The 23,373-nt window shown below is 42.2% G+C and overlaps 1 protein-coding gene across 1 annotated transcript; it reads right to left on the minus strand.

Moving 5' to 3' along the window:
* Positions 1 to 749: 749 nt before the first annotated feature.
* On the minus strand, positions 750 to 23,373 carry Fmo2 (flavin containing dimethylaniline monoxygenase 2). The gene is made up of 8 exons (XM_075988433.1): positions 23,242 to 23,373; positions 14,372 to 14,560; positions 13,287 to 13,449; positions 12,005 to 12,147; positions 8,392 to 8,591; positions 6,788 to 7,143; positions 4,549 to 4,621; positions 750 to 3,581 (listed from the first exon to the last, which is right to left on the minus strand). Exons 1-8 carry the CDS (start codon positions 23,371 to 23,373, stop codon positions 3,230 to 3,232), a joined length of 1,608 nt encoding a protein of 535 aa, XP_075844548.1. The 3' UTR covers positions 750 to 3,229.

Consider the following 23,373-nt stretch of genomic DNA (forward strand, 5'->3'; position numbering starts at 1 on the left):
TGCTGAAGATTGATTATAGAAGTTTTGCAAAACGTTTAAGAGATTTGTAAAAATTCCAATAGTGTTAATTTAATAATAATTTTGTCTTGGCGAAACCAATCCTCTGCAGTGACTGAGCACCAGTCTAACAGGTGTTCCTCATCTCTTTCACCGTAGAAGCAGGCAAAGCTGCTTCCGTGGGCGGTGCCCATGGCAGAATGAGTAGAGGTGCATGGGACTATCAGAGCGCTGCCTGGCACACGTAGGGCAGGGTGGGCGTGCTTTCTGCAAAGGGTCAGACAGGAAGAATCTTAGGGTTTGTGGCCCGCATGCTTGCTCTGTTGTAAATGCTCCATTCTGCCGCTGGAGCACAGAAGAAAGGGCAATAAGTGAGTGGGTTGGTCTGTGTCCTGATAAACCATCATAAAAACTGATGTTTTGCTCCACACATGGTAGCTTGTTGATTTTTGCTCTTCGGGTTGGCAGTTTCATATCATGATTTGAAAAGAATTTTTAAGAGTTGACGAGGTAATCTGCTTTTTTTATTTTTCTGCATTTTTAAAATTTATTTATTGTGTGTGGGTGTAGGTATGAGTGCCTGCACAGAGGTCAGAGGGCAACTTGTAAGCATGGGTCCTCTCCTTCCACCACGTGGGTCCTATGACTTGAACTCAGGTCATCAAGCAGGGTGGCAAGTTCCTCTGCCTGCTGAGCCATCTTGCCTGACACAAGGAATCCGCTCTTCGTCAAGAAATAAGAATATATATATATTTCATTTGTAATTTTTATTTAAAATTTTTTGTTTTAGAACTTTATATATGCATATGATGAATTTCATTTGTAATTTTTGAAAGGAATTTGCTTATAAGTATAGAAAGAAGTCTTCCGAGCAAATTAGTGAAGTGGCATAATTTCAGTGAACTTTTGTCTGAGTGTGTATGCCTATAAGTGTTTGTGTGTTTAAGCATGTGCAGTTGCATGTGTGTGTGGAGGGGTGCATGCATGTGTATTTGAACATGTGTATGTTCATGTTCAGAGGTCAGACTCTGGTCTTGTTCCTCAGGCAATTCATTCCTCACTTTTGTTTTTTTTGAGATAGAGTGTCTCACTGGCCTGGAACTCACTAAAACAGACTAGGCTGACTGGCCAGGGATCCCCAGGAATCTGTCTTCATTTCCTTCCCAGTGCTGGGATTAGAAGTGTGTGCCACCACCCCTGGCTTTACAATGTGAGTTCTGGAGCTCCTTCTACACTTGCTTACAAGGCAAACACGTTACCAGCTGGGCAGATTCTGCAGCCCAGTTCAGTGGACTTTAAAGAAAGCTCTTTCTACTGGGAGAGATTGCCATTAAACTGGGAAGGAGTGGAGTGGGGGTGGGGATGAGAACGAGAGCTTGGTTGAGGTTTAAGAATAGTGTTCACAGAGGGTTCGGAGGGACAAAGAACTATTTACCTACACCTTCAATATCCCAACCTTTGTCCTCTCTTCAGGGACACTGATTTGGTCTCTGGATGTAGCTCATCTCCCACAGAGCGGCTCATGAAAAGAATTGCTCTCAGGAGAGTCTACAGCTTGGTGTTTGTTATGTTGCTCAATGTTTGTTGGCATCAACTGCTTGTGTCTCCTTTAGTTTTCAGTTCAAAGGAAATGTCCCTCACAACTGACACACCCCCTTTCATCAGATGGCATAGATAATACATCGCTGAGATTTGCCTTGCTTACCTGTAATGCTAATCCTGGACACAGCCTCAGCCACTCGAACATTTTGTGCCGGCTTGGCAGATATAGTTTAGTTCATTTCTTATTTTCTCAAAATGTGATCATTATTTTAAGTATTACTGCATACATATTTCTCATTTTAGATCTCTTCAATTTCTTTTTCCTTTTGAGACAAGGTATCACTCTATAGCCCTGGCTGGCCCAGAATTTTCTATGTAGACCAGTCTGGCCTCAAGCTCACAGAGATCCACCTGGCTCCAGAGTACTGGGATGAAAGGTCTGTACCATTGCATCCAGCTCATGTGTTATTTACGATCTAGCTGAAATAGAGAGCTAATATTGTAAATAAAATTAGTCAGATGAATTTGCAAGCAAAGTGCCACTTTCTGCAATGGTTTTAGAAAACTTTAAGCTAACGAATATAATTATGGTCTCATCTTATAATGAATAGAATAAACTATTAGTAAGTACTTTATCAAGAGCAGAGATTTTAATAAATAAGTATATTCCATGGTGAGGTTATGACCTTTAGTTTCAGGGTTCAATGAACTGGGCTCCAACTGAAGCTTCATCTCAAGGCCAGTGGCTAAGGGCATGCTCCATAACCGTCTGTCAACACGGTGTCATCTACAGAATGGGTATTTTTAGCTCAACCCATCTCATAGTTGCTGTGAGAATTAAATAAAGCAATATATATGATGTATACATAGCACAACATCTGATCTGGGAGATATATCAGCTAACTATGTTGTAGCTAGGGTATATTATTTTTATGCTTGCATTACTGTTTCTGTCAATATACAGGAACCGAGTCTATTTGCTTAGCTCACAATGTGAATCACTTAAAGTAGTTGCTTTTGTTCTATCGTCTCAATTTTGTCCACCAGTATTTCGGAGTGATCCCTCATCAAGCCAACAGAGCAGACCATAATACTTGGGAACTGTGACCAGAGTCTGCATAGAAATAGCATGGAGCTCAGTGGGCAGGACATGAAATGTTACCACAGTTTAAAACTAAATTGTTCAGTAATATAACCTATGTGACTTTTTTTTTTGAGATAGGATCTCTCTATGTAGTCCTTGTTGTTCTGGAACTTGCTACAATGATCAGACTGTCTTCAAACTCAAAGAGATCTGCCTGCCTTAGTCTCTCATTTACTTTCTGCCTCTCAAGTGCATGAGCCAACACGCCCAGCTATGACTTGCTTTTTATTCGGCATAATTTGTTTTTTCCATATAACTTGAAACCTGCTGTGGCTGGAAGCGCTGTCTACCTGCGTTGGTGTTATTCTATAATACTGTTTGGAGACTGATGAATTTGAGGAAAGAGTAGAGTGCAAAAGATATTCCAAGACCTTCATTTCAGTTTTATATCTAGACCTAATTCTTCTACTCTCCCTCCAATTCCTTCTCCCACTTGTTCCCCTGAATTGTAAAAACTCTAATGTAGATGTCATTTCTTCAGTCATTTTTGCAAAGAGACACTGATGAATGAGAGGCACTGGCGGACAAAAGCGTCATGCTGACAGATTACAACCACTGAAGTTGGAAAAAGAAGGCCAGGAGAACAGCCAAAAGCCCCAGGATTTTGAGCAGGAAAGCTGTTGGCATGCTGGATGAAGACTCCAGAGTGCGGGTCTTTAAGGGCTTCAGGATCCTCTGCTTCTGGGTGAGGATGGCATTCCTGGCTCCTTCCCACTGGCCAGGTCCAACTAGGCGGTACTGGTAGGAGTTGCAGGGCCCAAAGTAGAGTTTCACAGCCAGTTTAGGGTCTTTGAAGAACAGAGAGACGAAATCTGGCTTCACACCTATCTCCAAGGCGAGTTCATCTAGGTAGTCAATGTAATTGGTCTGCAGCGTCTGGCTCTGGCTTTTTCCAAACCTCAATGAAGTAAATAAAAGGGCAGATTGATAAATGTTCTAAGTTATGTCTGAATATGAGGCACGCAGTGGCTGTTTAAAGAACAGCATGAATGCATGAAGGTATGAACTTTAAATGAATGTCTGGGAGGCTCCATTACGAGGCCCATATCTCAGATTGATGAGTATGCTACAAAGTAAACAGACAAATCCACGGAGATTCTAGAAATGTAACGATGTTGAAATGGTGGTGATTATTTATTACTTATTAAGCTGCTGTATGTCTCCAAGTAAGAATGTATGACTCAGGATTGATACAAATACTCGTGTGGTATCAGAGAGGTAGTGTCTTCCAGAGACCGGATCTACAGTATTCCTTGTTAACTGCTAAAGCACCCTGTAGTCTGGCTGGCATGTGCTGGATACTCAACCTATATTAGATGGATTAAAATCTGCGCAGGAGATGACTCCTTATGTCTGTAAGGTCTTGAGTCAGTGGTGCAAGAGTATTGATCACTGTCAAACTCATTTTCATCTCAACAAAACTGACAAACCAGAGGTATTTTCAGAGTGCCTCAGGCTATGGTGACCTCATCCTGTCCCTGAGTGTGGGTGGCCTGAGGGGATATGGAATCCAACATAGGCATCATAGAAAAAAGAAATAAGATTATTAACCCAAGGAAAGATACTCTGAATTGATCCTTCCTTCCTTCCTTCCTTCCTTCCTTCCTTCCTTCCTTCCTTCCTTCCTTCCTCTCTTTTTCTTTGTTTTTTGAGTTATGGGTCATTAAACCAGGATGTCTAAAAATAATATGAAAAACATCAGATTCCACACTCCCAATCTTATCTACAGAACTGATCCATTTGTACCAGGCTGTGATCCAGGGCCGCATTCCAACAGCCAGCTGTCTCTCATAGGCAGTCAGACCACGGCACTCTGTGACACACTACTCTATATAGACATTTTTCTTTATAAGGAAATTGCTTACAGGTCAACTTTCTTTTCAGTCCTTTCAACAATGTCCACCTTCATAGTTGTCTCTGAGGGCAAGCTACACAAGCCTAGAAAACAAAAACGAAAACAAATTTGCTTTGTATAGTGGGTTTGATTTGATATCATTGATTCGTATAGTAGCTGTTTTCTAAAATTAAGTTTCGGCCGTTTTGTCATGTCATAGAGGCAGGACCTCTGTGCTTCTGAGCTGTAGGGGTGAGAATGCCATAGTGGATCATAGCTACTGGCATCAACTATGAACTGGAAAGGCCAGAGAAAGGGCTGAAGAAGGGAAGCATGTTTGAGAAACGATGCCAGCTGGGGTGGCTTCTATACTGGCACTGATGGGACCCTGGAGAAGACTTTGCTATGTGAGGCAACAATATCAGATTTGCCCTTTGGAAAGATCCATCTGGCTCTTTGGTTAAGGAAAGAGCGCTCACGGGAGAGGAACTTACAATTAGGGAGACCAGGTAAAAGACTGTGGAAGGAGATCTGGTGAGGATGAGAGTGCCCCAACTAACAAGGGCAGTCGGGTTAGACGAAATAGTGCAATGCCCACTGTGTGGGGGAGCCTGTCCCCAGTACTCAAGCGTCCTGTGAGCTTCAGAGGGGAAATGTGGCAAGTCATCTAGCATCTGGGACTTAAGTCCAAAGCTGAGTTTGCCATTGAGACCCTCCTGTCTCTATTCTCAGGCCCAGCCATCTCTCCAGCCTCCAGTCCTGTAAACCCACCTTGATCCTTCTCCTTCCCTGTGTTGAGCCTTCCAGCACACCCTGGCCCTGCTGGCTTTGTCCCTGACTGTTTCCAACACGTATGTCCTCCTTTCCATTTTCTCTCAGCTCTGGCCCAGGCTGCATTGTATTTTGGCCCAGGTGAGCGCTGGAGTTTTCTCAGTGACCGTCAAGTCTCCATCCCTGGGTTATAAATCTCTGTTCCAAACAACTGATGGAATTACATGATGTGAAGTAGACACTTCCTGGTCTCCGAGGATACCTCCTCTCTGGTGCCTCTGGCTTAAGAGCTTTCTAAGATGCAGATCCCAGGTTTGGAGGTTAGACTTAATCAGGATGGCTCCCTACAGATCAGCTAGAAGGTTCTTAGGAGCACTAGATTTGTGTAGGACTGATTTATATTTGCATTTTCCTACTCTTTCCCCTCCCTCCCTCCCTCCCTCCCTCCCTCCCTCCCTCCCTCCCTCCCTCCTTCCCTCCCTCCTTCCCTCCCTCCCTTCGTCCCTCCCTCCTGTCCTTCTGAGAAAGTCTGTTTAGAAGCCCTAGCTAGACTGAACTTGCTGCATGGCCCAGGATGTCATTAAACTCTCATCTATCCTCCTGACTCTAGAGTACCGAAATTACAGGTCTGGAAATACTTGTAAGGTAGAAACAGGAGATCTGGCGTTCAAGGCTAGCCTTGGCTACGTAACAAGTTTGAGGATAGCCTTGATTACATTAAATTCATTCTCGCTCCCCTGTTGGAAAACAAAGTCAAAAACAAAAAATAAAAATAAAACACAGAACAAGAAACAAAACAAAACCTCACAGCTGTCTGTACGTTTACATTTTATAATCCAGGATCCTTAACAAAATGTACAAAGCTTTTGTGTCCCTCTGTCATTCTTTAAGATTAACCTCCCATCCTGTTCCACCCCACAGATTGGTAATGTGGGTCTCAGTTCTCCACAGGCACCCTGACTCTGTCTTTTGCTCAGGCAAGCCCTTCTTTGTACTGATGAAACTCAGACATCAGAAAACTGTCCTGGACCTTGTACCATCACACCAAGTTCCTTTCTGGGCCACAGTACACGTTCTGCCACCAAAGCACTTGTCATGTTACTAAAAACAACTCATTTACATTTCTTTCTGGCTGACCAGATCCCAGCGCAGGCTCGGTGGTAAACGAGGCTTTTGTTGAACAGAAATGAACCCGAGAAGCAGGAAAAAAAAATAGCCTTTCAAGGAAGGTGACATGCTGCACAAACAAGAAGAGACGAACCTTTAAAAAAAATGTAAAACTTTGTCTCGGTGAGATACGTATGGCTCAGTGGGTAGAGCCATGCTAGTGTGCCGGTCCCACAATCTGAGCTCTATCTCCGGCTCCCACAAGGTGGCAGCAGAGAACCAACTGCCCACAGAGTAGCTGTCTTTTGAGCGCCACCATAGAGCTGCCTCCCTTCCAGTAAAATTAAGGGAAAAAAATGTCAAAACTCCACTTGGTTGAGCAGCCCACTCACCTTTGAAAACTCTTGTTGCCCAACGTGCCTGCAGCTCCACAGTTGGGAAGATGGAGCCTAGAGGCTGGATGAGCCCCATGCACGCAAGGGTTGGCTTCTCCAGTTGAGGGGGGAACATGTATTTGTACAGCGAGACGCTGTTACCCTCCACTTTTACAAGCGAATCTTCAAGGAATGGGAAAGAGAAAGTATAGCCAGTGGCAAAGACAATGACGTCAATGTCCTCCTCCACCGTGCCGTCCTCAAAAATGGCAGCTGTCTCAGTGAACTCCTTCACGTTGGTTTTCACCTTGACGAGTCCGTACAGCAGGCGGCTGGGGAGGTCGTCATTCAGAACAGGTTCTTTCAGAAGGTATCTGAGGCACAAGAGGAAAGAACACACTCAGAGCAGTCTTTGAGTAATCTTCAGCCCGCTTGACAGCTTTAGGGGTGGCTCTGAAAAACACAGGAGTTTCCCAAACATCCATCAAACTCCAGCTCCACTGTTTTGTCCACCCCAAACTTTGTCACTGGCCTCAGTCTAACACTGACCATCTCTTCATTTGATAAGCAAATGAAGACAACTAGGTGATAAAAGTAAAAAACAAAATAACAGCAATAACAACAACAAAACCTGCAGGCAGAAGTACCTCAGGGGGCTCAGAAGTGATATCAGCACCCATTGTTAATTTTGAGTTTGCTGGCAATTGTTCCCTGTGGTACCTCTATCACTTTTTATGCATCTGTTTTTTATTATTTGGTAGTTTCATTTAATATCTACCCAATCATAAATAAGGGGAAACATACTACATTAGCACTAGACCCACTGGGCGGTCAGTGTGGGAATCCATGCACACTGTGGGAATTGCTGACATATACTGACCCCGATATCCACAGGAACTGTGTCTGTGGGGGCATGGACGGTGGAACTAAGTCTGCTTCTTTCTCTGGAGTTCTAATGTCTAATGTTTGTAAACCGTTTTCTTTGTTTTAAAACATAAGGCAATCTATGACCTATAGCTGGATTCTTAATTCAGCACAATGGAGCATCTCTTTACGAGACTCTAAATATTCCCCTGGGGCCAGGGAGGAAGGCTGTTATCAACTGAAGGAGGGTAAACATCCACACTGTTTACTTGTGCTTACAGTATCCGAGATGTGTGACTTTGATATCAGCAAATATTTGTCTTTTGGCCACGAGAAAAAAAAATATGTTCTCATGGGAACAGCCTTCAGTGCATAAGGGCAGCAGAGCTTGAGTTACCAGATGAAGAGCTATCTTTATCCATCACAGTGCTCTGAGAAGATCACAGTCTTCTTGAAGAGCCTTCTCCAAACTGTCAGAGAGTTCTTCCAATCAGCTCTAACCCTGCTTTCCTGCTTTCTGGAGCAGCTTCTATACTCCTACCCATATTCTTAAGGTTTTTTTTCTGTTTTTTTTTTGTTTTGTTTTTAAAGACACATAGTACAAATTTGGAATCAAGACCCCAGGACCAATACGATCACACACGGTGTTGGGTTATAGCTTGCGCTACCACATTAGCAAATCGGATCTTTGCAAAGAGAGGCACCATCAGACAGCCTTGCCTGTAATAAGTACAGCACAAAAAGAAAAATAACGTTACTTGTTTTGAGGCACCAGACCATAATTTTCGTGGTTGAACCATCGATTCATTTGTTGCTCCATCATCCACTTGACGATAGTGCGGGGCAGGACATTTCGGAGCATGGAGCTAAATCTAGTGTGGAACACCATGTCCCAAGGGTAGCCATCTTCAGAGATCCGGCTCATGACCCAGGAACCATGTCTGGTGCTGATAAACACCTGACAAACAGACAGGAGTGCAGTTGAAGTGATGAGTTCTGGTCCTTTGGGAGGACTCTCTTGTACAGCTAATAGAAAAGATGTTTGGTGGCACAGTTTGCTGAGTTCTTTTTATTTTATTAATTTGTGTGCAGTGTGTGTGTGTTCATGTATGAAGGTGTGTGTGAGTATGTGTATATGTACGTGTGTGCACGCATGCATGTGTGTATCTGTGTGTATGCATAACGATGCCAGAGGTCAACCTTGAGTATCATCTCTGGTGTTATCTTGGTTTTTATTTGAGACAGGGTTTCTCACTGGCCTGGGCTCATCAATTAGAATAGGCTGACTGTCCAGTGCCCAGGAATCTGCCTCTATTTGCCTCTCTAGAACTGGAAGCATGTATCACGAAACCCGATATTTTTACCTACCTACCTGCTTTCCTTTCTTCTATCCGTCCTTCCTCTCTTTCTCCTCTTTCCATCTCTTCCTTTCCTCTTTGTTTGTTTCTTCTCTCCTTTTCACTGTGTAATAGCTTCATACATTTATATAATAATAATTTTTAGTCATTTCCTTTCCTCCATTTCCCCCTCTGGCTCTGGGGTCAAGTCTAGGTCCTCTGCTTGCAAAGAAATTACTTTATCTGCTGAAATGCCATCCCAGCCCTCAGGTTCCATTTTAAGAGTATTTGATGTCAAAGTGAGGTCCTCCTAGCCTTTTTACTTCTCTTTGGCAGCTATTTCCTGATGAGGGCGGTCCAGTAACTTGCCCTGAGAGTGGAGTGCATCAAAGCCCTGATAGTATCCTGGAGATATGAGAAAAGTCTTTGGACTAATTCTCATGGTCAGTTGACCAGCCTCTGTGGTGTTTACAGATGTGCTCTGCTGCTTCCTGAGAAACAGCTACTCTGTCCCTTCACTGTGCCTACCCAAGGAGACCTGGTGAATAATCACAGGCCTTGCAAACGTGTGTCTACTGTGTCACATCTGCAGGCATGCACACATGGATCTCAGTATCTCTGGATGGTGAATAGGAAGAGCAACCACCTCTTTCCAGAACTGAAAGAACATTACGTGTTTTAAAAGCTAAAACCTCTATCTGTGTGCTGTGGCTCCTTTCCTCTTCAGTACACATCTTTTTAAAATTATGTCTTTACATTTTGGGATAATAACTATAACATTTTCTCTTTCCATTCCTCTCTCCAGTTCCTCCCACATACACTCTGATCCCACTTTCTTTCAAACTGAAGGCCTTTTTTTCATTCATTGTTGTTGTTGTATGCATTCTTTGCCTTTTATATTAAAATTTCTGTTTCCAATACATACATTTAAAAATATTGTCAAAGATGTGTTCTTTTTACTGTTGCCTTCCCATGGTCCAAATGCATCATTTCAGCTTCCCAAACTTTTGTCTCATCTTATTAGTTCTGTTAATATCTTCAATCAATAAACAAGACTCATTTTCAAGGCATTCAGTTTTCTCAAGAGGTTTAGGTCATGGACACTGGGTCCAGACTCCCTAGGTTTGAAACTCAGTCCCCCTACCTATGAGCTAAGTAGCCTTGGAGAGTTCTTTGGGTTACTCTCTGCTTTTTCTCTTTCTCTTTTTTAGAGTGGGCAGTATAGCATCTGTCTTGGGACATTACTGTACAGGTTAAAGGAAGTTACCGATGTGCTGTCAAGTATAAGCACACACAAACTCTCACTGTTTTGTAGATTGACCTTGGAGGAGGCATTACAGCTTTTTGGGGGAAGGACATCAGTCCTACCTAAGCTTGTGAAGTAGCACATACCCACGCATGGCTGTACCCTTGGTCTGTGTGGGGGCCATATGCTTATATCAGTTTGCTCCTGTTGCTGCTCTTAGGCAGACTCGAAAATACTTGGAGTGGGTATTGGATATTCCCTTTAAATGCTCCATCACCATCTCTTCCTATTATTTTCTCTCTCTCCTTCGGTAGGATCAACATTAGGTTTTCCATTTTATTTGTTTTCTTTCTGTTATGACCACTTTGTTGCAGAGAAATCAACCTAGATGAAGACTGTGATCCACGTGAGGGTCAAGGCTCAGGCTGCCATCTTTGAGAAGCTAACTTCCAGGTCCAGATGTGAAGATCTGAGAGCTTACTACTCTGTTTTACTTTTAGACTTATGTGATTAATAAATATCGAAGAGAGGCTCTATGCAAAAGAGTAATGACTTATAAGGCACAGGTACAGAGCCAAAGTAGCAGCTTGGTATTAAATTTGGCCAATACTTAGGCTTGTTGACATCATGACCTTATAAAGACATGGCTCATGAAATTCAGTATTTGAGTCTCTGGGACGTCTGCTCTAAGTCCAAATCACCGACCTGGCACATGCATTGGCCTTGGATGGCTCTTTACTTGGCGGACAGTGAAGACAACTTAGTTCCTTCCTCCTGTCCAATTGCACTCTTTTTCTCTCAAGTTTTAGAGGTGTTTCCAGCATGGAGGAGCTGGCAGCCGGTGGGTCCTGCCTCTTTCTACTGTCTTTCAAATTTTCATTTGTTGCCTCTTTACTTGTTCTTTATGGCAAGGGTTGAAAGCTTTGAAAAGTGAAAGGTGACAGTGATCTATCTATTTTTCTTTCTTTCTTTCTTTCTTTCTTTCTTTCTTTCTTTCTTTCTTTCTACCTACCTACCTACCTACCTACCTACCTACCTACCTACCATCTATCTATCTATCTGAGACAAGACATCGTACAGGACTGGAGCTTGCCAATAGATAGGTGCCTGGCTAACAAACCCGTGGTGTCTACCTCTGTCTGTGTCCCCAACCCTGGGATTACAACTGTGTGCTATCATGCATGGTTTTAAAACAATATGGGTTCTAGGGTTCAAACTCAGGTCCCCACGCTTGTTTAGCAAGCAAGCATTTTTCTAACTAAGCTATGGCTTGGCCATGTACTACATCTCTAAAAGCTGGTTCTTAAAATAGTAAGGCCGTGCATGTTGACGAACGCCTGTAATCCCAGCATTTGGGAGGTAGAGGCAGGCAGATCTCTGAGTTTGAGGCCAGCCTGGTCTATAGAACAAGTTCCAGGACAGTCAGGGCTACACAGAGAAACCCTGTCTCAAACAAATAAACAAACAAACATGAACAGGTCAGTTTCTCATTAGGCGCCTTGGATAAAAAGTAGGCTTTCTGTACCAGAAATATCTAATTGAAACATCCTATTTTAAAAAAAAACAACCCAAGGCACTACAGCTCAGAGAAGCAGATCGACTGGTTCTACGACACACAGCTAGTTAGCAGAGTGGGGTTTAGACTCTGGCTTCCCAGCTTCCAGATTTCCTATGCTGTTAGAACAGGCAGCCACCTATCAAGCAATGGACCTTTGGTGTACAGCTGGGTGCCCCAGTGGCCTCTCCCCACCCCTTCCATACAGCACAAGAGAAGCAAAAGCATCGCACCTGTGAGGCCTTCTTACTCAGCTCAGAGGCAATATCTATGGCTGAGTTTCCTATCCCAACCACCAGGATGCGTTTCCCCTCAAAGCCAACAGGGTGCTTGTATTGGCGGCTATGGAAATACTGGCCTTTGAACTTCTCGATACCTGTGGGAGGAAGAAGAGGGAAACTGTGACCTTCCAAGTAAGAAGTTAATTTCCAAGTGACAAGTTAATTTCAATAAAACTGCAGGTTGGTTTTCTCTTTTTGGATTCTCACCTCCTCCCTTACAGGAGTTACAATAGTCAAATATCAAACTCTAACTAGAATTCCTTATGAAATATGAGGTCCACGTGAGAGACTGGAGTGTGTGTGTTCACCAGTGGCAAACAAATGGCTTTGCTGTACAGACCGTGACCTGCCGCGGGCATCTCACTAGCTGTTCTATTTGGGGCAGTCTAACGACACTCTAGTTTCACGTCGTCGATACATTTAAGAACTCTTTGGAAATAGTGTTATTGCAATTGGGCAATAATTAGAAGAGTGCTTATCATTTTGCAAAAGCAAATAACTAAAAGACTAAAACCAGGCCTACAGAAGTTGCTTCTTGAGTGACTCAATGATCATTTGATTGTTAACCATTTGTGTTCTTCCAGTGTGCCGCTTCTATACTTCCCAGTAATATCTGGCCTTATTAAAGTGTTCTTTGCTTTTAGTGTGGGCAATTCTCATATGAAGTCTGATTGTGACCCACTGTGTCAGACACTTTCCCAGAGGACTCTGGGAAGGGAATGCTCTTTGTGAGTCCTTGTCTAGGGGACGATCTTGACTAGGAAGTTCTCTCAGAGGGAAGGCTGGGACGACCTGCCAGCTGGCTTCAGGCATCTGCTCCCACGTTCCTCCCCTCATCTTTGTCCTGCCTCAGTGTGTATTTCCAGGAATTCTCTCTAGCAACCCTTGGCCAGTAGAAAAGGCCCCAGGGATGTAGTAAATTTCCATGGGTTTGGCAGGACAGAACAATTAGGGTAGGCGTTTGGAGGCCCTCTTATAGGGAATGCATGTTTGTGTGAATCCTTTGAATCGCTGGGGAAAATGTAATGATCTGGAGGAAGTTAGCTGAGCTATGTGTGAAGACTCAGAGGAAGCAATAGAAGCAGAGATGGTGTCTGCCATGCTTCTGCTCTCCAGCTGTACCTCAAGCTTACTGCCACCCCCATTCACAGCGGCCAATCCCGCCTGTCCATCTGAACTCCATGCGAGATTCCCGGAGGCCTACTCCTCCATGCTGAGAAGCCCGCAGCCTCACCTGGAAACGACTTCAGCGGCAGGTGAGGTTGGATGTGATGGCCGCTGCAAACCATAACTGCGTCAAAGACGGCATGCTGCTCCTTGCCATTGCTCTGAGTATGAACTTCCCACTGCCCAGAAGAGGCAAAATCTGGGTGTCTTTTCACACTAATGACGGTGGTCTTGAACAAACACAGAGAAGGCCTTGTTAATTACTCTGTCAGGGCCCTGGAAGTCAGGATGGGGCGAGGGTAATAGATAATCCATTTGATTTTCTTGAGTCCACTGCCAGCAAACTCTGTCAAGTGGGCCCTTCTTGTTCCTTTGGCAGGCAAGCACTGAGGATATCCTTAGAAGACTGCCACTCATGGGATGGTTCTACCAGGAATCGGAGGGGAAACCACAGGAGATTCTCTAAATGGACATGAAGCTGTCCCTAAAATGGACAAAACAAGTCCCTAAAAGTGGACATTTCAACAGTATTTACAAATACAGAGTTCCATGAAGATAAGCTGTTATGTGAACACAACACAAGCCTGGTGCTCACAAAGCCAAAGTTGCTAAGGACGTGAAAGGCCTTAAAAATGAGCCCTATTGAGTTGTTTGTTCAGAAAAGCAGTTTCAACTAGACCAGTGCTCCGTACTTAGTGGTAACATGTTTCCTTGTTGTTCCTCTTTGTAGAGAGTACAGGAAATGGTAATTTCAGGTATAACGCAAGATGATTGGATCGTCCCTCTGTTGCTGCAGTTTGAAAAAGTAGATAGGTGAACCTGAGACAAATGGAAAGTGGACAGTGTGTGTGTGTGTTTAACCCATTTCTGTGGAGAACGTAGAAGAAGGACAAATCGGCTTGGATTCATACAGCCTTTCCAGAGGAACGAGGCTTGGAAAGATCAGTGTGGCACTGGCTTAAATGTTACTTTCACATCACTTTTCATCGTCATCTGAACTTTCAGTCTTAATGGACTGTTTTACCATGCTTTTACCTTTCCACAAAGCCACCAAAGTGCCATAGTTTATCTTAAGGTCTTTCACCGCCAGAGACACTTTTCCATTTAAGTGTGAATGAAGGCAGAGAAATCGATTCCCACCACACACAGTACCTGAAACTGAATGTATTTGAGAAGATCAAACTTCTTGGCAAAAATCCTGAAATATTCCAGGAGTTTAGAATTGTGCAGGAAGTTGGGGAAATCCTCGGGCATTGGGAAGTCGCTGAAGCAGGACATTTCTTTGCTGGTGTTGGTGATGACGGAGTGATAGATGCTTGCTCGACCATCTTCCACGTTCTCCTAAAGGAGAGAGTGAAACGATCAGTAGCAATGAATTTAATGCAAGTCTTACTTGTAGTAAAAGTCTTCTTCTGGCCTGGTGATGGTGGCGCACACCTATAATCCCATCACTTGGGAGGCAGAGGCAGGTGGAGCTCTGTGAGTTCAAGGCCAGCCCTGGTCTACAGAGTGAACTCCAGGACAGCCAGGGCTGCTATATAGGGAAACTCTGTCTTGAAAACACACACACACACACACACGTATGTATATGGCATCTGGGGGCAAACAGACAGCACATGTAACCCGTCATTCTGTGTGATGAACATGTTTATTGACAAGTGGCGCTGCTCAGTAGATGTACTATTGGTCCTCATGGGGTTTGGAGTACAGACAAGTTTTTTTTTTGGCATATTGCAAAATATTTAACACTCTATCAGCCTACCTATTTAACACCAATCATTGTGAGCCAGTTGTCTTCTTAAATTCCCCTAGGGAAGCTTTATTTACTCTGACTTTGAAGGACTAATAACTCCTGGGACACTGAATATAGAATTTAAAATTAAATGAGTGTGTTTAGAAGCAGGGAGGCTTTATATCTTGATTTGATCCCATAGGTCTTTATTTTGTTCTTAATTCAAATCAATTGTCCTTAAGTGACAAAGGTGATTAGTGCTGACACCAAATATCGTAGTTTTGCCAACTTGATACACACTCAGACACACCTGGAAAGAGAGAATCTCAGCTGAGGGACTGACCCTTTGGTATATCTGTAGGCCTTTTCTTGCCTGCTGATTGATGTACCGTAGCCATCCCACTGTGGATGGTGTCATATTTGGGCAGGTGGGCCTGAGCTGCAGAACAGAGCAAGCTAAACAAGCCAGTAAGCAACACTTCTCTATGGTCTCTGCTTTGATTCCTGGCTCCAGGCTCCTGCCTTGGTTTCCTGCCTGGCTTGCCTTCATGATGGAGACTGTAACCTGTAGGCTGAAATGAACCCTTTCCTCCCCCAGTTGGTTCTGGTCAGTGTTTGATCACAGAAATAGGAAGCAAACTGAGACATCAGCCAGACCTCAAACCTGATTTTTAATGTTCACAGTTGTGCCTCGGTAAAAGTCCCATAAAGCACATGCTATGACTTAGTTAATATTTTCTTCTAAGTCATGCTCTACACGATGTCCTTCATGTAAATTCATGTAAATAAATAGCCATGATTGGTGTTCAGAATCTGTGAATGAATTTACGATGAGAGAGGCTTTTAGTAGAAAATTTAAATAATGGTGCCTAAGAACCCTTCAGTAGATGTGTCAGTGTGAACACAGACTAGGCTATAATCCAGAGAAACAGTAATTGCTATTTGACTATGCATTAGAGTGGCTGTAAAGAAAGTAAAGTTTGTAGGACTTCACTAACTGACAGAAATTACTTAGTCTTACTTATATGGCACTGCATTTTCTTCTGTAGAAAAGTTTAGAAAGAAAAATATTCACTTGTAATCCAAACAGCATTTTAAATCAAGTATAAATGTATCTTTCTTGTAACTTTTTAATAGAAAATTATTCCTTGCCTGCTGCGTTTTTTAGACCCTCAGTTCCTTAGTTTTTGGCACCATTGAAAGTGGTCATCCGAGATGGGCACGAGCTACACACTGGACAGAAAGCCAGCCGCAGGAAGATAGTAAGATTCCACCCAAAGCCACATCCATAAAGAAATAAAGCAAACAAAAAAAATGAAAGAGGTAAACAGGACTAGAAGAAGATGTGCCTATCTTCACAGTTAGATGTGGGTGTCAACACATGTCTTTCTCTTTAAAGAGAAAAGTCTGGACCAATCTGTGCCGCTCATCTGTGAGACAGAGATGTAAGAAGTGCTCCATAGTACGAAGAATGTCATTAAGCCTCAGCGTTGATGCTTTCACAGCTCACTGTGGCACTGAAGGTCAATCTTGGTATCAGCTACTCTGCCGATATAGAAGAACTGGCATAGTGGCTCACTATTACACATGAATGTTCTGCAACAGGTTGAACTTGGTCTCCATGAGTTAAAAAAGAGCAAGTTTATGTGACTTGCCGTCCATTGTCTAAGTAGAAAGTACTCCACGTGTTTGGCTTCACTGGGTCTTAATATCTGGGATGCCAACACCTTATTACTTACTCTCAGAGCAGACTGGTTAAGAGAAGTATTCAGAATTCTTGCCAAATATGGATTTGCTTACAAATATCCTTCTTCCTCACATCCCTTCTTCTTTCTTCTTTTATTAATCCTTCATCATTCATACATCTATTCTCTCATGCCTATGATCAGACTTTCCCCATGAGTAGTGTCTTTATTTTTCCTGGACTAGAATCTAAACTTGAATAATAATTTTTGTTCCTGTTGCAGGTGTCTTGGGCAAAGACAGTCAGTGGAGAGTATGAAGCTTATTCACTATGCTGGGTCTCTAGACAGAGAGGGCTCATGGTGCTGTTATTGTGATATATGTATATATATATATATTCCAATACATATATGTGTGTGGGTATATATATATACACACACACATATATGTATTGGAATACAAACATGCAGTTCAGTAGAATGAAAGGTTTTCTGACTTTCACACAGGACTATGATTACTTGAACATTGGATGAATAAGTAAAGGTGCTCTTATTTTCTAACACTAGCTTCAAATTGTGCAATACTGCAGTCATATTGATATTTAAACATTTTTTTCTGTTTTATTTTTGGGGAGCGTAATTGAACACAATGTCCTTGGCAAAACTGAATACTTGTGTTTCCTATTCTACCAGAGTCTTAAAATAGGAAATATTTCATTAAGAATTTCATTAAGAAAAGAAATGCTTTTTTCCCTCTCAAGACTACGTGATTTTGAGTAGTGTTGAATAAACAGTGAGGATTCCATAAATATTCTGGTGGGACTGGTCCCTGCTACCTCTCTTAATGCTTCTGCAAACACGGACAAGTTACACAACTCAGTTTCTTCGTGTTCCTGTGTCAAACAGTGTTTGTGCATAACCCAGACGTTAGACATTCGTTCCAAAGTTTGCAGAGATTAGATAAAGTGCTTAGTACAATGCCTGCCTCCAAATAAGTGATTAACTAGTGTCGGGCTCTCTCACTATCACTACAGACCACCAGGGTGAACCTCACAGAACAGAAAATCATTACACCCTTCTGAACCAAGACTGTGACATCGTAGACAAAACATTAGAACTTTTTCAAGAGTTAAAGCATTGCCTAAAAGTGTGATTGGACTCTGTCAGGTACATTTTTAAAGAAGGATTTGAGGATGAGAAGAACTCATTCTAATTGCTGATTCTTAATACAAATTTTAGGGCCCAACTAAAATCTTCATTGGAAGTTTCACATTTATAGATCATCACCAAACAGTGATGGTATCATAAGTCTTTTCTTTTCTGAGGAGGAAGTGATCATCTTTATAGTAGATTTGATTGGTAGAAGCAGTTTCTTGTCAAAAGCAATGCCTGGTTGGGGGTAATAGAACACTTATCTAGCATGTTTAAGGCCCTATGATTCTTCCCCCAAATTTGTTTTTTTTTTCTTCCCTTCAAGACAGTGTTTCTGTGTATCTCTGACTGTCCTGGAACTCATTTTGTAGATCAGGCTGGCCTCGAACTTACAGAGATCTGCTGCATGCCTCTGCCTCCTGAGTACTGGATTAAAGTGCCTGACTGCCAAAATCTTTATAAGAGCTTCTTCATTTAGTTAGTTGGATGCAGTAGAAGTCTATGTGTTTAGACAGGTGAAATTGGCATAATTTTCATGGTTGCAAATGGACCATAATTAATGCTAACTTAACAGTGCTTATTTTGGCCTGAATTGTGCTTGGAGTTAGGAACGGGAAGTAAACAATACAAGAACAGTGTCTTTCTTTGGGAAAGCTTATTAAAATGCAGCGGGGTCTTAGAGCTGTAAAAGTGAAGTTGGAGGGAGAAGAGAGGCTTTTCTTTCTGCTAGACAGAGACAGAGAGTCTTCAAAGTGGTTAATTGTACCCCATGGGTGTGGCTTAAAGTGATATTTATGCAAAAATAAAAATAATCTGATTTCCTTAGCATTTTAGATTTTGCTATGGTTTATGTGCTTAAGATAAACAATTTTTGTTAAAGGATTTTGCTAGCTTATAATGTTCAGAGTTTTCTTAAACCATATAGCAGAACCGAGTGAGTTCAGTGAGAACTGGTCTTAGATATACCATCTTTTGATCATGGGTTGGGCTGAAATTTATCTTTGACTCTGGGGAAAATGAAAAGGCAGAAAAATCTAAAGTTCAAAAGGATGATTCTCAAGGTGAAATGTAATTACTCAAGGCGGGGGTGCAGGGGGAGGAGTAAGTGGAAGTTGACATCTGGGATGTGAAGGACAAACACCTGTGGTTAGCCCTTTTCTGGATGCAACATCATATTGGCCTTATCAGTCATACTCAGGAAACAATGAACATGCATGCCCTTGTAAGCATTTTGTCATTCATCCTTTCATGCCTGTGTGTATCTTCTCCATTACTTGGAATGGATATGATTAAAACTTTTCACCTCCTTGCATGATTAAATTGTGGTCCTCACATACGAGAGTGAAGCAGCTGCATCAGAAAAAGTCAGAGGAAGTTTGAGAACTATAAAGGTCAAGTTGGTATGCTTAGCACTGAGGCATCTGTATAATGCCATTCTATTTTATGCATAAAATATGTTTTTTCTTTTTCTTTGAGAAACTGGGTTTTCAGCTCAGGGGCTTATACGTCTATGTGCATACATACCCTTAGTCTCTTTTTAAATTTTTTATTTTAAATCAAGCTTAAAATTTGAAACAGGGTCCCACTTAGTGGCCCAGACAGACCTTGGATTTATAACCGTACATAAGTCAGCCTCTGGAGCATTTGAGATTACAGGCTTACATGACCAGACCTGGGCTTAGAACACGTTTTGGATTTCCTTGATCTTATGCCATACACTTTTTTCAGTCTATGCAGGAAAACATCACTTCTTCAAAACTGTTATGAAGAAGCAAAATAAGTGTATTTCAGACAGTTAATGACTACGCCTACAGGACCACAGTACTCCCTATTTGTCTGCTTGGAGAGGTTCACATAAATTAGGTTAAACTTGGTTCTAGAAGTGCCATTAGGATGCAAATGCCTATTGAGTTATGCTGTGACAACTTTGTCTACGAGAATTTCAAGTTCAACAAGGGTCAGGCTGTTTGTCATCTTCTGAAAAGAACACGAGAGAGCCTGTAGAATGTCATGTCCTACGTGAACGGAATGGCTCTTAAAGGGCAGATGCCAACTAAACAGAAGAAAGGCTGTGATGTTCACAAAGAGTAAGTGGAGCAAGTACATGTTTGGGTCAGTGGAGAGGTGGCGCCAAACGGCAGACCTCATTTGGGAGATACGTCAGGTGTCCACTTTCTACTTTTATCTTATTCTGATCAATATTTTGTTTGTTTCTTATGAGACAGAGGATCCCTATATTGCCTAGCCTGGCCTCCAACTTGTCATGTAGCCCAGAGTGGCCTTGTACTGGATATCCTTATGCCTTTGCCTCCCAAGTGTGGCCATTACAGTGTGGCTTATCATGCCTGGCCTTGTGATCAATATTTTAACCAATGACTTTGACAAAATGCAAAACAAATAACACAGGTTGTTGTGAGTATAAAGTGAGATCTACATGAAAATAACCATGCAAACATTAGTTCTTGTTCTGTAAATGCTGAAGATGTAGCATTAAATTGTTTTAGTGGAAGTGGTATTGGGGCGAAGTGCAATGGAAATCATACTGGCAAGACTCAGGCTACTGATAACAGTTTTATCGAAGGAACTGATTGTGTCTGGTTCATGCTTAATGCCTACTGCATTGGCCAGCCTCTCTCTGATCTTGAAATAGATAAGTTTTAAAAAATATTATCAATTTGAATTAGATCTCAGGAAAGTCACATGCCAAGAGATGGTAATATTTCAGGCTGATTATAGACATAAGAGCATAAGAGACTAAATTGGAAAGAGATCTGTAGACCATTATATGAAGGTTAAATAAAATACCTGGTTATGTGTTGTTGGAGAGAGGAGCTCTATTTATGAAAATTCCCAAGTCAGAAGACAGTGTATATTAGTAATTTCTCTGTGATGATAGGGTATGGGAGCCGAGTAAGCTAGTGGCTGCAGGAGGATCATGTTTTTTGGTGTCCCCCCACCCCGCCAATTCTTTAGTGTGTGGACTCAGGAATCACAGACCTTCCTTTCTACTGCCTTCCCTCTGGGCAAACCATTTATCACAAAATTCAGCTTCCCATTCAGTCACTAGTAAGGAAAAAATCCTAAGGTCTAACCCTAAAGGTATGAAGAAAAGTAATGCATGCCAAGAGCTTCTTCCCTGGAAGAAGTGCTAAAAAATATTTAATTCCTCATCAGCCTGCCTGTATCGCAAAAATGACGCCAGGGGGCGCTGGAGAACCTCCTGGAAGAATTCAGTATCCCCTAATCCAGGCAAGGCACATAGATTTGAATTTCTTGGTTTTGTTTTTAAATTGGCATTAGATGTGCCGAGTGATCAGAGGATTCTGTGTCAGTGTGGGAAGCAGTAAAAAAGAGATTTGCGCTAGTTTATGATGGCATAATTGTGAGGAGCAGTATTCCTGGGATGGGCATTGATGCCCCCAGAATCCTTTTCCAGAGTCTTCTTATCTCAGAAGCCGAGTACCCAAACTGCCTTGGGCCCCAGTTCCCAAGATGCCATGCCCCCCCCCCCCCCCAGCAGAAATCTGTAAAATTTTGCTCAGTGTTTCTCTCTGAAGGAAGGAGGTCTCTGAGAGAAGCAAATTATTTATTACTCTCCGTTAGATGTAGTCTTAAGAGAGGCCCTGCCTATGATGTTGTTATAGATGCTTGGAAATTATGTATTTAATGTTATCCAATAAGGATTAATTAATTCACTTTTTAATCTATATTTTTTCACAAAATACATAAGAAACGATCTCCGATTTTAAAATCTAATACACTGGGGCCATGGAAATGCTATAGGAACCACCTTACTGGAATGTATTAAACCCTATTATTGACAGACCATTCAAAGTAACTTTTACCTCTTCGGCTAACAAATTTGCGACAAACAAGGAACACTTTGTGCTTAGATATTAAGTCTTGCACATTAAATCTGTTACAGGATCACTGAAGGGGCTCATTGGGTCAAACTCTTACTGTGCAAACCTGAAGATATGAATGCAATCCCTGCAACCCATGTAAGGGCGGAGGGAAGAACCAGTTCTACAGATTTGTCCTCTGGTCTTCATGCGCATGCCGTGACACTGGAACCCCCAAGCTCACTGCTTTGGTCTCTCTCTCTCTCTCTCTCTCTCTCACACACACACACACACACACACACACACACACACACAATTAATAAATATGTTAAATTGGTTACAACTTAAACCTATTCACATACAAAAGAAAACCCTGTGTGCGCCTCCAGTGGAGAAGGAAATAAGCTATCAGTTAAGACAGGAATATATTACATCACTTTCTCAGGAAAAGTTCTAATTCTAGCAGCCAGTGCTTATTAAGATATAAATGTGATTCCTCTCAGTAAAGACACTCGTCTCACATGAATGTCAAGGTCTCCATCATTAACTCTGTGTTTTCATGGTTGCATGAACACATTTTCACTTGGCAACCTGTCCCACCGTTTGCCAAGCTGTCTCATTATCGTAGGGTTCACGTGAAGCTTGCCTGAATTTCCTCAGGAGATTTTGATTCGACATGTCCGGTAAGGAGGATATTTTCTGATTGAGACAGAGTTTTGACATGTAGCCCAAGCTGACCTCAAATTTCCAATCCCCCTGCTTCACCCTCCCTAGAGGTGGAACCCCAGACAAGTGCCGTACCACTCTCTGGAAGGAATGCAAATATTTACATTCACAGTCATAAGCCTACATAGTTGTCTATGAATCTGTCAATAAAATTTTGAATGGCAAATAATATTATGAAATTTTAGATTGAGTAAGAAGAATGACTTTAATTAATAGAAAATATTTGACAAAGAGGTTCACAACAGGTTATACTGGAATATAACCAGAAAAGCACAGTAAACAAGCATGCTCTATTTTATTTTATTTTTTTGTTTTTTTCAAGACAGGGTTCCTTTGTGTTACAGCCTTAGCTGTCCTGAAACTAGCTCTTATAGACCAGGCTGGCCTCGAACTCACAGAGATCCGCCTACCTCTGCCTCCTGTGTGCTGGGATTAAAGGTGTGTGCCACCACCGTCCGGCGCATGGTTTATTTTAAGAGAAAAACAAAGTCAAAAGTAATAAGGGCCCATTCTCTGAAGAAGCACTTGACTCAGTGATTAGAATAGAAGTGATGTCTTAAAAATAATTCTAATTACTTCTATTTTATAAAATGCTTTCTAATATTAGTATATTATCTAATTAGTCTATCAGAAAAATGACAAAAGCATGGGCTGTTTTGCAATTAGCTGGCTTTTAAAGAGAAGATTCCTTGCATCCCTGAGTTGGTCACGTGGGTTGGCACGATATTGACCTGGGAAAGATGCCAGCCTGAGTTCAGTTCCTGGTTAGCTGCATAGATAAATAATAATAAAATTGGACCAGAACTGCTTAAGAAATCTTTCAAAGGCTCATCAGTCACCTTGAAATTTCAGCGTGTCGTAGTCTGAGGTATGGAAAGTCTCACTTACTTTGAATCTCCACAGTCCTCCGATATCTTCAGTCCTTTCGAAGCAAGTGGGCTCCAGACCCTCATCCAGGCAGCACTTCAGAGAGATCAGGCCACTGACTCCTGCTCCAATCACAGCCACCTTCTTTGCCAT

Source organism: Microtus pennsylvanicus, chromosome 10 (assembly GCF_037038515.1).
Source record: "Microtus pennsylvanicus isolate mMicPen1 chromosome 10, mMicPen1.hap1, whole genome shotgun sequence".
NCBI classification, from domain to species: Eukaryota; Metazoa; Chordata; class Mammalia; order Rodentia; family Cricetidae; genus Microtus; species Microtus pennsylvanicus.

Excerpts from the sequence above, each read along its gene's own strand:
- Fmo2 (XM_075988433.1), bottom strand. The coding sequence starts at position 23,373 with ATGGCAAAGAAGGTGGCTGTGATTGGAGCAGGAGTCAGTGGCCTGATC. Across the intron at positions 8,592-12,004 it reads TGAGTAAGAAGGCCTCACAG|GTGTTTATCAGCACCAGACA; the intron begins GTGCGATGCTTT and ends TCTGTTTGTCAG. Across the intron at positions 3,582-4,548 it reads ACTGAAAAGAAAGTTGACCT|GTTTGGAAAAAGCCAGAGCC; the intron begins GTAAGCAATTTC and ends TACTTCATTGAG.